Source organism: Rutilus rutilus, assembly GCF_951802725.1.
Source record: "Rutilus rutilus genome assembly, chromosome: 18".
Classification (NCBI taxonomy): domain Eukaryota; kingdom Metazoa; phylum Chordata; class Actinopteri; order Cypriniformes; family Leuciscidae; genus Rutilus; species Rutilus rutilus.
The window spans coordinates 24,521,458-24,534,600 of NC_140231.1; the positions used below are offsets into that span (position 1 = coordinate 24,521,458).

Consider the following 13,143-nt stretch of genomic DNA (forward strand, 5'->3'; position numbering starts at 1 on the left):
TCCCTGGGAGGGGTTTTGGGAGTGTTGAATGTTTTCTGTGATTCTGTATAATATACAATTATATATTAATTTATATATTTTTAATGTATTAAATTGCATACATTTTAATTAAACTATTACATAAATATTAAATATAAATTAGATTGTAAATGTATTTATTTATTAAATTAAATGTTATATATTTCAAAGTTTATGTATTTTAAGAAATTGACAATTATATTTTAATTTATATTTATTTATTTTTAAAGTGTGTATTAAATTGCATACATTTTAATTAAACTATTACATAAATATTAAATATAATATTAGATTTTAAGATTTTCAGTTATATTTTAATTTATATTTATCTTTAATTTATGTATTAAATTACACTGATTTTGATTAAATGATTACATATATTAAGTATAAATTCGATTTTTAATTTATTATTTTATTTATTAAATGTAATTTTATACGTTTAAAACTATGTATTTAAGAATTTTACAGTTATATTTTAATTTGTGTATTAAATTACACACATTTTAATTAAACTATTACCCAAATATTAAATATAATTTAGATTGTTAATGTATGATTTTATTTATTAAATTCATAAGTATTTAACAATTTTACACTTATATTTTATTTTATATTTAATTTTAATTGATGTACTTAAATATTACTTTAATACAAATAAGATTTTACACGTATTATTTATAAGATAAGATTATACATGGATTGATTAATTTAGTTATTTAATTAAATTGCATACATTTTAATCAAACTGTAAATATTAACTATAAATGTGTTCAGTGTAATTGAATATGTGAAATGAATACATATATGATTACCTATATTAAATACACTTGAGGGAAATTGTAACACATGGCTCCCCTCTTGGCACCTTTTTTGAAAACATGGCAACCCAATTTAGTTCACGCGATATTCGGCGAGATGTGAAAGTTCAGCCACTCCACGTGGGTGTATTCATCATGGTACAGGGGAAGTACATAAGTTGTTGCAGTGAAGATAGATGATACTGCTGTCAGAAGTAATTTGTCTAGATCAATAGCATTTCTTGCAAATCATGCCGATTTTGTACAAAAGATAATTGTGAGATCCTCACTGGAGAGTTTGTAATGACATGCTGAGGTCCTGTCGGATCATTCATATTTTATCACGTCATTTATCCCATTTCTCAAAATCAAAGGTACGTTTCTTAATGCGTTCTGCTGTAAAGTAATTGATGAATGTTCTTTTAGTGTTCACCGTAAACTGAAATGCTCTTCAGGGTGGCCAGGTCCAATATTAAAATCCCGTGTATTTTGCATGTCCTGCAAGATGACTGAGGATTCAGTCAAAGCTTTGAAAAGACCAGCAGATGATACTCTCGTTGAGACTGAACATGAGGACAAGAAGCTTAAAACGGACCAAGATGAGAAGAAATACCCCAAGAAAAAAGTGGCCCTGCTGATGGCATATTCCGGGAAAGGTTATTATGGGATGCAGGTGAGTTATGATATTGCAGCACAGTGATTTATATATCGCTGTCAGCGTGGGGTGTTCCTCTAAAAAAAAAATATATATATATATATATATATATCATTTATTACTAGCAACTAATTATATCTTCAACAGAGTGATTAAATCACTGTACTAAATACTCTCTCTAAATCCCATATCAACCTCGACTAGTTAAACAATACAAGGATGGATGAAACTGCTTTTTTAATTCATTCAAGTAAATAATATAAAACTGACCAAGTATTTAAATGGAGAACTTACATTAAAAACACACATTTTTATATACGTTAGTTGTAAAATGTTGATGTTAAATCCACCATTAGATGTGTTCTATAGTCTATACAGTATTTTATGCAATTAAATCACAAGCAACTAATGTAATTAATGAGTTACACCCCACACTGGTTGCTGTGTTGCCAGAGTATTCATATTTATCCTGTTCATCCAGAGAAATGCAAAGAACTCTCAGTTCCGAACCATCGAGGATGAGCTGGTCACCGCTCTTGTCAGAGCAGGATGTATTCCAGAGGGCCATGGAGATGACATGAAGAAGATGTCTTTCCAGCGGTGTGCGCGAACGGATAAGGTGGACACTTTAACCTGCTGCATTTTATTAGTAGTATTATAGTCAGGGTTATTATACTTATTGCTAAAAAACATAAATACTTTTCCGTTACTTGAAATCAAATAAATGTTTACTGACATTAAAAAATAATAAAAACTATAAAACTGATTTGATACCTTTTGAAGATTATTTTTACATAATCAACAAAAATAAAAATGCACTATAATTAACATAATAATAAAAATGAAGTAAAATAAAATAATAAATAAATATTTTATATATATATTATTATTATTTTAAGCCTAATTGCTGATTTCTTCTCATTGCATTGACAGGGTGTTTCTGCTGCGGGTCAGGTCGTGTCTCTGAAGGTGTGGATGATTGAGAACATCCTGGATAAAATCAACGCTCATCTGCCATCTCACATAAGAATTTTAGGTCTAACCTAAAGGTTTCTTTACATACAGTATTTCCTAGAAATCTGTATTATTTTTTACTACTATTATTGCATTTATATTAATAATATTGTGCTCTTTTATTTTTATGTTTTCAGTTTTCATTTGAATTTTGCTTTTGTCATTTTATTAGTTTATATATATTTCTATTTAGGTTTAATATGTTTTTATCTTAGTTTTAGTCATTTTAGTACTTATTTTATTTCAAATTTTCAATACTATTCTAATATTTATATTTGATTTGATTTCAGCTTTATTTTCAATAAACGAAAACCATTTTTAATAGTTTTAGTTAAAGGGATACTCCACTTTAAAATGAAAATTCTGTCATCATATACTCACCCTCATGTTGTTTCAATCCTTTATGAATTTCTTTCTTCTGCTGAACAGAAAGGAAGATATTTAGAAGAATGTCAGTAACCAGACAGTTTCTGGTCTCATTGACTTCCATAGTATATTTTTTTCCTACCATGGAAGTCAATGAGACCAGAAACTGTCTGGTTACTGACATTCTTCTAAATATCTTCCTTTCTGTTCAGCAGAAGAAAGAAATTCATACAGGTTTGAAACAACATGAGGGTGAGTTTCATTGTAAAGTGGAGTATCCCTTTAACAAAATCAATACTGACAGAAATCTGTGCATCACATTTACACCTTCTCAAATTTGCAGGATACAAGAGAGTCACGGGCGGCTTCAATTCCAAAAACAACTGCGATGCCAGAACGTATTCCTACATGCTCCCTACTGTGTCTTTCTCCCCGAAGGACTATAACCAGGAGGACACGTCATTCCGTGTGAGTTCAGAGACCCTTCAGAAGGTCAACCATTTGTGCGGCCTGTACAAAGGCACCCACAACTTCCACAGTTTCACTTCGCAAAAAGGTCCTCGGGACCCCAGCGCCAAGCGCTACATCACCCACATGTCCTGCGGAGAGCCCTTTGTGAGACAGGGAGCTGAGTTTGCTGTCATCACAGTAAGAGGCCAGAGCTTCATGATGCACCAGATCCGGAAGATGATCGGCCTTGTGATCGCTGTAGTTAAAGGATATGTGGATGAAGGGGTGATCGAGAGGAGCTGGGGAGAGGAGAAAGTTGACATTCCCAAGGCTCCTGGGCTGGGGTTAGTGCTGGAGAGAGTGCACTTTGACCGCTACAACAAACGCTTTGGAGGAGATGGCATCCATGAGACACTGGAGTGGACCGAGGAAGAAGAAGCCGTCGCTGCTTTTAAGGACAAGCACATTTATCCGAGCATCGTGGAGACTGAGCTCCTGGAGAAGTCCATGGTGAACTGGATGGCTACGCTATATATCCACGATTTTGAAGCCACGGCCACAGGAAGCCAAGAGAACAAAGTGGGTATTGTTGAGCTGGTGTGTAATTGTTGTAACATACAATCTCCTTTTTTCACCTAATGAATATTCATATGTGTCTTATTGTTTGACTTTCTGAAGTCAGAGTAAAGTATTTCCAATTTTGGATAATTATCCAATATTTGAAATACTCTAACCTGATTCTATTTTCCTCATAGTTGGGGAAGCTGGTGAGGAAGTGTTGCTCTGTCTCTACTTTTCTCTCTGAGATCATTGAAAATGATTATGGATTATGAACACATTGTTTTTGTTTTGTTTTTCAGGATGATGACGAAGATGGAAATGCATCTGACTGAATCACTGAGATGAAGACATTCTTTTTGTTAAATATTTTATTTTGGTTTTTACTTGTGTGCTAACATTCAGTTCCAAAGTTTGTGCTGTAATGATAACTCTGAAATAAAACATTTTTTTAAGGCTTTAAGTTTTCGTTTGTTGAACGTTGTAACAGTTTTAATGTGTATTTGCAATTTAAAAAAATAACAGTTCAGTTATTATTAGACCTTCTGTATTATTAGTAGATTGTAAAGGTTTGTGAATTAGAAACATGTGATGCCTTACCACGTGTTTTCCTCTAGGGGGCGAATGGTGTCAGCCGAATCCTCCTTTGAGTCACATTCAAATATCAAGGCTTTTTTTCCTTTGCTGAAGAATTTTGTTAACTAGAACGTGCCATCTTTTAAATTTAATACATTCAAGAATTGGCCCTTGACATACTACTGAATTACAGACAATTATATAAAATTCCTTACTCTGTACCTTCAACGGCTCTGCTCTGTACGCATCACAAACCATTATGATTGGTCCAGCCTGGTGGGCGCAATGAAAAGTATTTGGTGTCACGTGACAAATATGACTTCGATACTGCTGTCGACAACACATTAATAGGCATTTAAACTGAGTGAGTGAAAAGTAAAAATTAATTTATAATTATTTGGAATTGAACGTTCGTAAATAATCGCTGTTCTACCAGTTTATTCCGTTTTCATGGTAACACCAGCTGACCACTAGGGGCGACCTCACCCTTTGACAGGAATACGACAACACTTACTAGAGCAACAATCATGGCGCCGTCCAGGGACAGCAACGTGAAAGAAGAAAGCAGCCAGGTTTCATATAAGAAAGATATAAATACTAAAACAGATCGTATAATTCAAAACAGGAAACATGCTAACGACATATTCGACGTCATTGAATATTTACAGGTAAGTTATGTTATTCTTATTTCATAGTGGAGTCTCTTGAATTCGACATGTTATGTTCAGTTCTATAAATTAATTGTGTTAATCAATAAACATCCTTTTTTTTCTTTCTACTTGCAGTCCGAAAAGGAAAAGGAAATCATTTTCGCCACTAATGCTTGCAGTAAGATTTTCTGTGAGTTGTTAGATAGAGGAGATCTCTATGTTGGTGAGCTGCCTAAAGAAGAGGACCTCATGCATGGTAAACTACTATTCGTGATTTACCTCACAGGGGCAAAGTGAACGGACATCTGACTATCCAGTGTATTTCTATGCAGTTTACCAAGAGGAAATCTTGTGTGTGTGTGTGTGTGTGTGTGTGTGTGTGTGTGTGTGTGTGTGTGTGTGTGTGTGTGTGTGGTGTGTACTTGGTTGGATCTCTTTCCAGGTGATCTCAGTGCTGAAGAGAAGTACCATATATTTATGAGACACCGTTACAACAGTTGTGTGGAACTTCTTCTGGAAAATATAGGCCATGAAGTTTTCCAAGTGAAGGTGAGTGAGTTAATTCAAGTTGCATGATGATTTAGTTTTTATAAACTTGGTCTTTTAATCAAGTTTGTATGTGCACAGACAGTAAATTGGATTAGAAACAAATGTGTAATACAAATGTCTATGAGATATGCAATAACTAACACACTAGTGTTATTTTAGTATTATTTTAAATTAGCTTAAAACATTTTTTTTTTAAGTTTAGTATGTTTTATTGTTTTAGTGTTATTTTCTTTTGTTGTTGTTATTATTATTGTTTCTATACAGCTGTAATTGTTTTGGTTTTAGTTATTTTAGTACTTTAATCTTTCTGTATTCTGTTCAAGTTTGTCATTTTTATATTATTTAAGCTCAATTTAATTTACCGTAAACAATTTTGAATGGTTTTAGTTAACTATTGCAACACTGTAACAGTGTGATATTGATTTCCATTATTTTCATATTTTCAGGAGACGTCCCTCTGTGCCCTGATGAAGTTTGTTGCAGCGGAAGGCAAACACCCTCTCCAGAATTTGGACTGGTGTGAACACTACAACTTTCCCAGGGAGCTCATACTGGTCAGTTTAATTTATAACAACAGCTGATATTGATGTGTGTTGCTCACTGACTCCATATGGGCATAAAGTGTCTCGCTCTCATGTTCACAGGCCCTGGTGAAGCATCTTCTCTCGGAGAAAGAGGACATGTCACTGCTCATCTCCAGGTTTCAAGAGTTTATGGAGAAGGATGATGTGCGCTACTACGTCATGAGTGCAGTACGAGACAACATAACCAGAGTCATGGGCAGAAACAAAAGGGTGAGTGTGGTTTAGATAACATAGCCGTTTTTATTTCTATTATGTTTGCGTATTTATTTGTTCATCAGTTAAACAGGCTTATTTTATAATTGTATCTGTTTTTTAGGATGTGATTCCTGTATATCAGAATAATGTGTTCACACTCCTCTCAACCATCAACATACCCAGCCAAGCATCAGAAATGACTAATTTCCTTGTCAAACAAGAGAGTAAGTTGGTTTTGTTTACACTGGTGAAAAGGTTTTTGTAAGAAGTCTCTTATTCTCTGAGGCTGCATTTATTTGATGAGAAATACAGTTAAAACAGGAATAATGTGAAATATTATTACAATTTAAAATAACTTAATTTTAAAATAAGATTTATTCCTGTGATGTCATTATGTCACATGATCCTTCAGAAATCATTCTAATATGCTGATTTGTTGATCAAGAAACATTTCCTTTTATTGTCAATTGTGAAAACAGTTGTACTGATTCATGTTTTTGTGGAATAGACTACCATTTATAAGTTTGGGGTACAATCGTTTTTTAAAATAATACTAATAATAAATACTTTTATTCAGCAAGGACACGTTCATTGATTCAAGTGACAGTCAAAATATTTATAATGTTACAAAAGATTCTATATCAAATAAATGCTGTTTATTTGAACTTTCTATTCATCAAAGAATCCTGAAAAAAATTTATCACAGTTTCCACAAAAATATTACCGGTAAGCAGAGAACTGTTTTCAACATTGATAATAAGAACCATTATTAATAATTGATCGCCAATAATATTTAGCAATAAATCAGCATATTAGAATGATTTCTGATGGATCATGTGACACTGAAGACTGGAGTAATGATGCTGAAAATTCAGCTTTGTCTTCACCAGAATACATTACTTTTTAAAATATATTAAAATAGAAAAGTTATTTTAAAATGTAGTAATATTTCACGATATTACTGTTTTGCTGTATTTTTTAATTCAATAGATTTAGCCTTGGTGAGCATAAGAGACTTCTTTCAAAAACATTATAAATATTAAGTTATTCCAATCTTTTGACCACCAATGTACACTGTATTGTACCTACAAAAAAAAAAAGGTGTTCCTTATAAATAAACATTTTCTATGATTTTATAAGAAAAACATGAGGACTGGAAAGCAGCCAAATTAAAGGTAAACAAACTCATATTATGTCATTAAACATTTCTGCATGTGTATTTATTCTTTCCAAAGTTCATTCTGGCATTATAAATATCTTAATTTTTCCAACAGGAGCATAAACGAGCTTTTGAGCAAATGTGGTTGGTGTTTCTCAAGTACAAGGTAAAACAACCCTATTTCTATAGATTCTCATTACATACTTCATGTGTTTAAAGACCTTTCCTGAGGTATTTTGACTTTTGTGGGTTCCCATAGTTACCTAGCAGCATGTACAAGAAGATCCTGGTCATCCTTCATGAATCTATACTGCCACAGATGGGTGATCCCACAATGATGATTGACTTCCTGAGCGCCGCCTATGAGATTGGTGAGTTCAGGGTTCACCAGGGGATCAATGCTTTACTTCACTTTATCTGTGCTGTGATGGCATTTACATCCATTTTTCATTCATTAAAACATGTGTTTGAGTTCTTCTTGATGGTCAGTATGTTTTTATTCCTTCCTTTAGTGTTAATTGTTTTGTTTGTTTTTGAATAGAAAGATATTTATAGAAATGAATAGAAAATGATTTGACTATTTTGAATATATTTGCATATTCTTAATTGAATGTAATTAATTGCTTTTTATCACATGTATCTGTTTTTGTAATACGCTAATCTGTCTGTGTTTGACTCAGGTGGAGCGATCAGTTTGTTGGCTCTGAATGGCTTGTTTGTCCTCATCCATGAACATAATTTGTAAGTATTAAACCATTTCAAAAGGCAGTTCTCTGATCTATATCCACACCTTCATATTTGTTTTTGTTGTGTAGGGATTACCCAGATTTTTATAAAAAGCTGTACAATCTGCTGGATCCCTCTATCTTTCATGTCAAGTACAGAGCACGCTTTTTCCACCTGGCAAACATTTTCCTGTCTTCAACGTAAGTTTAATCTTAATACTTTTATTTTGACTAAAGATCGATATAGGCAGTTTATCAGTGTCATGTTTTGATCTTGAATACAGTTGTAACCCGTATGTTCTGACCCCTCTGACAGACATCTGCCAGTCTACCTGGTGGCAGCGTTTGTGAAGCGTCTCGCTCGTCTGTCTCTCACAGCGCCACCTACAGCTCTCCTCATACTTCTGCCATTCATCTGTAATCTCATTCGCCGGCACCCCTCATGCAAAGTTCTCATCCACAAACCCAGTGCTGCAGAAGGTATCTCACTTTATTTTTTTATTTTTTATTTATGATTTTATTTGTATTATTTACTATTTATTTACTTTATTTCATTTTATACTGTGTATATTTATATTTATTTATGTAGATTTGTATTTGTATGTTGTTTACATATTCAGTTTAATTTTTGTTTATTTAAATTATAAAAGTATTTTATAAACATTTATTTGTGTAAAATGTATACATATTTTGTGTGTTGTACTGTACTATATATATATATATATATATATATATATATATACTTGTGTACATTATTTAGTTAATTTTTTGTGTATTTATTTTGTTTTTGTTTTATTACTTTTTTGAATTATATAAATATTTATTTAAAAAATGTTTATTAAAAATAAATAAATATTAATTGTATTTATTGATTTTTATTATTTATTCATATTAGTATTTATATTTATATTTTTTTATATATATATATATATATTCAATTTTGTTTAAATTATATAAATGTATTTTATTTATAAATTTAATTATTTCTTTTTATTTATTTATTTAACCAATCCTCTTCATTTTAACCAAAATTTAAAAGGTGGTATACAGGAACAATTGTAATTTTTCTGTATAATAAATAATTGTTCTTGTCAATGCTTTTAATCAGAGCCTTGCGATGACCCATATGTGATGGAAGAGAAAGATCCGACTCAGTGTCATGCTCTGGAGAGCAGCCTGTGGGAGATCAAGGTAAGACCACAAGACGACTATAATTCATATTGCTACTTGTTTGGAGCTGTCCTTTTCGATTGACATTGACAGGCTCTCCATCCACAAACTCAATTAACCTTTGAAGATCTAAAAAGATATCCATTAAAAAAGGCAAATCTTTTTTTTTTAGACATTACAGAAGCATTACCATCCAGATGTGGCCAAGGCCGCCATGATGATCAATGAGCCTCTTTCTGAACAAGAGGATGACATCAGTGTGCTGCTAGAGCTCTCTACTTTTGAGGTAATTAGCAACATTTGATCCATAAACTACTAGAACATGATTTGTGAATATTGATAGTGATGTTTGCCCTGTGGTGTAAGTTTAACTAATCATTATGCCCTCCACATTTTGTATGGCAGCTAATGGAGCGAGAACTCAAGGCTGAAAGGAAGACGATACCGCTGGAGTTTGACTCAGCCACAGAGCTCCTGAAGAGCTCCAGAGAGGTGCTTGGCGTCCACTTTTCTCTAGAGTAGTCACACTCATTTGCAGATTCTCTGTCCTTCTATGTGCTTTTCAAAATCTATTCTATGTATAAAAATGTTTGTGCATCAACTATGGTAGTGCTTTCCCCAGTCTGAAGAAATAAACATTTGTACAAATAAGCACGTGTTGAATGTTTTGTGGGCTTTAGTGAGTATTGCACAACAGTAAAACAGCAGTACACTTAAAGAGTGCTTGGTTAATTATGTAAGTTTCACAATTAGCCCCATAGTTTCATAGTAAAATCATATCAAGATAATACTATGGAACTTCAGTATATATGGTAAATAATTTGAAATCTTTGTCATTTTATTTGATGTGCTAGTTTTTCCATTTCAAGTATATAGTTTTTTAACGCAGTGGTGGCTAATACTATGTTACCACAGTTTTAATGTAGGGACGGTAACTGTAATGTTAATTTCTATGGTGATTTTTCTTTTCTTTTTTTGTTCACCGCTAATAGTTTTCTTTCTTTTCTTTATCTCTACATAAAAAGCAGGCATTATCATTGTTATTAAGAACATCCAAAATAAATACAAACAGCATACATTGAAAGACAACAACACATAGTAAATGTATATAAAAAATAAAATACTAACAAATAATGAATAAAAGCAAATTATAACAAATTTAATTAAACTTAAGGGGTTTAATCAATGTAGAGTACAAGTAATTTATAGTTTTAAAGCACTCCTTTTCCTACGGAATTTTCCTATTTTGGAATTATGCAAAAGTCGGAGTAAATCTATTATGTGTAAATAAAACTTAACTATAATCAAAATACTGCACAGAAATTCTACTTCGTTTTTGCATAAAAACACCAAAGGTAACTTCAAAGCATAGCTTCAAAGTCAGGGAAGCTTTCCGTTTAATTTTTTTGTAATTTTGCTCCAACCCGGTAGGTGTCGCTAATATGAATACGTTCATTCAAGTTCGCCACAAACACAGCAGTGGTAACGTTAAATGAAGCGCCTTTTTGTTGCTGTAGTTCTAAACTTAGCTGTTGTGTTAGGAGTACCGCTTTTGCAATAATGTCCGCCGAACGTCTCGCTAAAATCCCAGAGGCTGATTTAGATCCCAATGGCGTCTTCAAATACGTCCTCATACGGGTTCACAGCAAAGATGATGATTCATATGTTGATATTGTGAGAGGATACGCATGGGCCGAGTATCATGGTAAGGATACGTTCATTTGTTTGAATGAATGACAGGAGAGACAGATGGAAGAGTGTGCACATTTATTAACAACACGTGCAATAGGTTTTGGATATGTCAGAAAATACATTTTAAAATAGTATTAAGGCGGAATAACAGCTGACAATGACAATTATGTTGGCTTTAAGTTTAGTGGGAATATCGAATCGCTTAGTCTTGGTGAGCTTTATGCCTCTTTTTTAAAGAAATTTAAGATTAAATTTTGAGTAAAATAATATGTGCTATTGACTTTTTTAGAATAGAATAGTGATGTTTCTTAAACGAAACGAATCAGTGTTTTGAACGAATTTTCTAAGCTTACGAATCGTTCTAGTTCACTTGCAGAAATGGCCAATCAAAGAATATTTTTTAGTGAACTAATTTAAAACTTTGCATAAAATTCTATTTAACTTCTTTTTACGTCTATTTGCATACAAAGGTTGTGATTTGGCCTTTTCTGTCTTACATGTATTTAACTATTTTTCCTCTGTATATAGGTTTACAACGTCTCTGGCTGTCATTTTACTTAAGTTCTTATACAACAACAAAACAATTATATATATATATATATATATATATATATATTAGCAAATACAATGAAGCACTTGAGTTACTATAAATACAAAATAGTTCATTACCGTATCATTTTAGACATGTTACAGTTTTTAGGAACTTTCACTGCACATTTGATAGGGGGACAAAAGTTTATTTGTGTCTTGCTACAAAACCTTCATAAGGTTGTATCTCCTTAAGCTGATATCTATGACCGTGTGGCTGGAGAACTGGAGAAAAGTGGACGACTGGATTGTGAGTGTCTCGGAGGTGGAAGAATCAAACACGACAAAGACGCAAAGAAGATCCACGTCTACGGTTATTCCATGGTATGCATGATCTTCCTGTGTTTAATGTTATACGCCTTAAAGGAAATGATCCAATAATCAGTTCTTCCTCTCTTTTTTGTTTTCTTTTTTTTTTGTTCCAGGGATTTGGGAAAGCAAACCATTCTGTTTCCACAGAGAAGATAAAAACCCATTACCCAGACTATGAGGTGACCTGGGCAGATGAAGGGTACTGAGTGGGTCGCATGGGATCTATGACAGCTCAGTAGGAGGGCTCAATAACTGCTGATGTGCCAAGGCTGAGAAAGAACAGAACTCTCTAGAATGTTTCTGATTTGGATGGGTGTGTGGATAAAACGCTTACTCCATTATTTTTGATTGGTTTTTAACTTCATGTGTAGAATAACACATGGCAACAGAGAGAGAAGAACGCACTTATGTTTATGGTCATTGGTCTTTATAATGGCAAATATAGGAAATGATGAAATAAAGCACAGAACAGGTTAGAGGGAAAGGTTAAGTACTTCATCCAAACTATAATAAGTTATATAGTGCAACAGTGACATGCTGAAACGATAATAAAGTGCTCTTAGAAATTGCCAATACTGCTTTTTTTGTCATGTATTTAAGTTGGAAAAATGTTGGGATACAACCAACCAACCAATAATGATTTCTAAAGCGACATGGACCCTCACACCTGATCCAGAGGTTGTAAACCTTGCCTGATAAACCTGACGATCCACTTCACATCTGTTTTGTCAGCAATTTTATTAGAAGATGCCATTAGGATATGCAATTACTTTCTTGACTAGGAATATTATGACATAATGACATCTTGAGAATGTTTAACATTCTGAATTTACAACATTAAAAAAGTCAACAATATCTTTTTTTATTTAATTTCAGGCCTGATGATTATGAATCAAAATCTTCTTGTATCAGTTCCATTTAAATTGTTTAGTGCAAATGAACAGAAGTGGATTGCACAACAACATTGAATAAATTCATTTATTTTTGCCTCTAGTTCTGAATCGGCTGCCTCTTTTATTTCATTTATTTTATTTCTTGTTTCTTTGCTTATTTGTCAAGGTTTACTTACAGGCTGAACCCTAGAA

At 32.8% G+C, this 13,143-nt stretch overlaps 3 protein-coding genes across 4 annotated transcripts; all 3 read left to right on the top strand.

The window, feature by feature from the left end:
• Positions 1-930: 930 nt before the first annotated feature.
• Positions 931-4,653, top strand: pus1 (pseudouridine synthase 1). Its single transcript, XM_084387374.1, has 6 exons — positions 931-1,189; positions 1,321-1,488; positions 1,952-2,089; positions 2,404-2,506; positions 3,194-3,879; positions 4,161-4,653. The coding sequence occupies exons 1-6, from the start codon at positions 1,124-1,126 to the stop codon at positions 4,191-4,193; spliced, it is 1,194 nt and encodes a 397-aa protein (XP_084243500.1). The 5' UTR covers positions 931-1,123; the 3' UTR covers positions 4,194-4,653.
• A 257-nt stretch (positions 4,654-4,910) lies between these two features.
• On the top strand, positions 4,911-10,107 carry noc4l (nucleolar complex associated 4 homolog). Its single transcript, XM_084387606.1, has 15 exons — positions 4,911-5,102; positions 5,220-5,340; positions 5,527-5,633; positions 6,080-6,187; positions 6,278-6,427; positions 6,534-6,636; positions 7,553-7,587; positions 7,687-7,737; positions 7,831-7,942; positions 8,252-8,312; positions 8,387-8,497; positions 8,613-8,776; positions 9,405-9,487; positions 9,639-9,752; positions 9,872-10,107. The coding sequence occupies exons 1-15, from the start codon at positions 4,962-4,964 to the stop codon at positions 9,986-9,988; spliced, it is 1,578 nt and encodes a 525-aa protein (XP_084243732.1). The 5' UTR covers positions 4,911-4,961; the 3' UTR covers positions 9,989-10,107.
• An 831-nt stretch (positions 10,108-10,938) lies between these two features.
• On the top strand, positions 10,939-13,051 carry phpt1 (phosphohistidine phosphatase 1). Of its 2 annotated transcripts, XM_084386748.1 has the most exons (4): positions 10,939-11,171; positions 11,943-12,070; positions 12,172-12,199; positions 12,725-13,051. In XM_084386748.1, exons 1-4 carry the CDS (start codon positions 11,027-11,029, stop codon positions 12,727-12,729), a joined length of 306 nt encoding a protein of 101 aa, XP_084242874.1. In that variant the 5' UTR covers positions 10,939-11,026; the 3' UTR covers positions 12,730-13,051. The 2 variants fall into 2 exon arrangements, with proteins under 2 accessions (XP_084242874.1, XP_084242873.1); XM_084386747.1 differs by having other exon boundaries at positions 12,172-13,051.
• Positions 13,052-13,143: the final 92 nt, after the last annotated feature.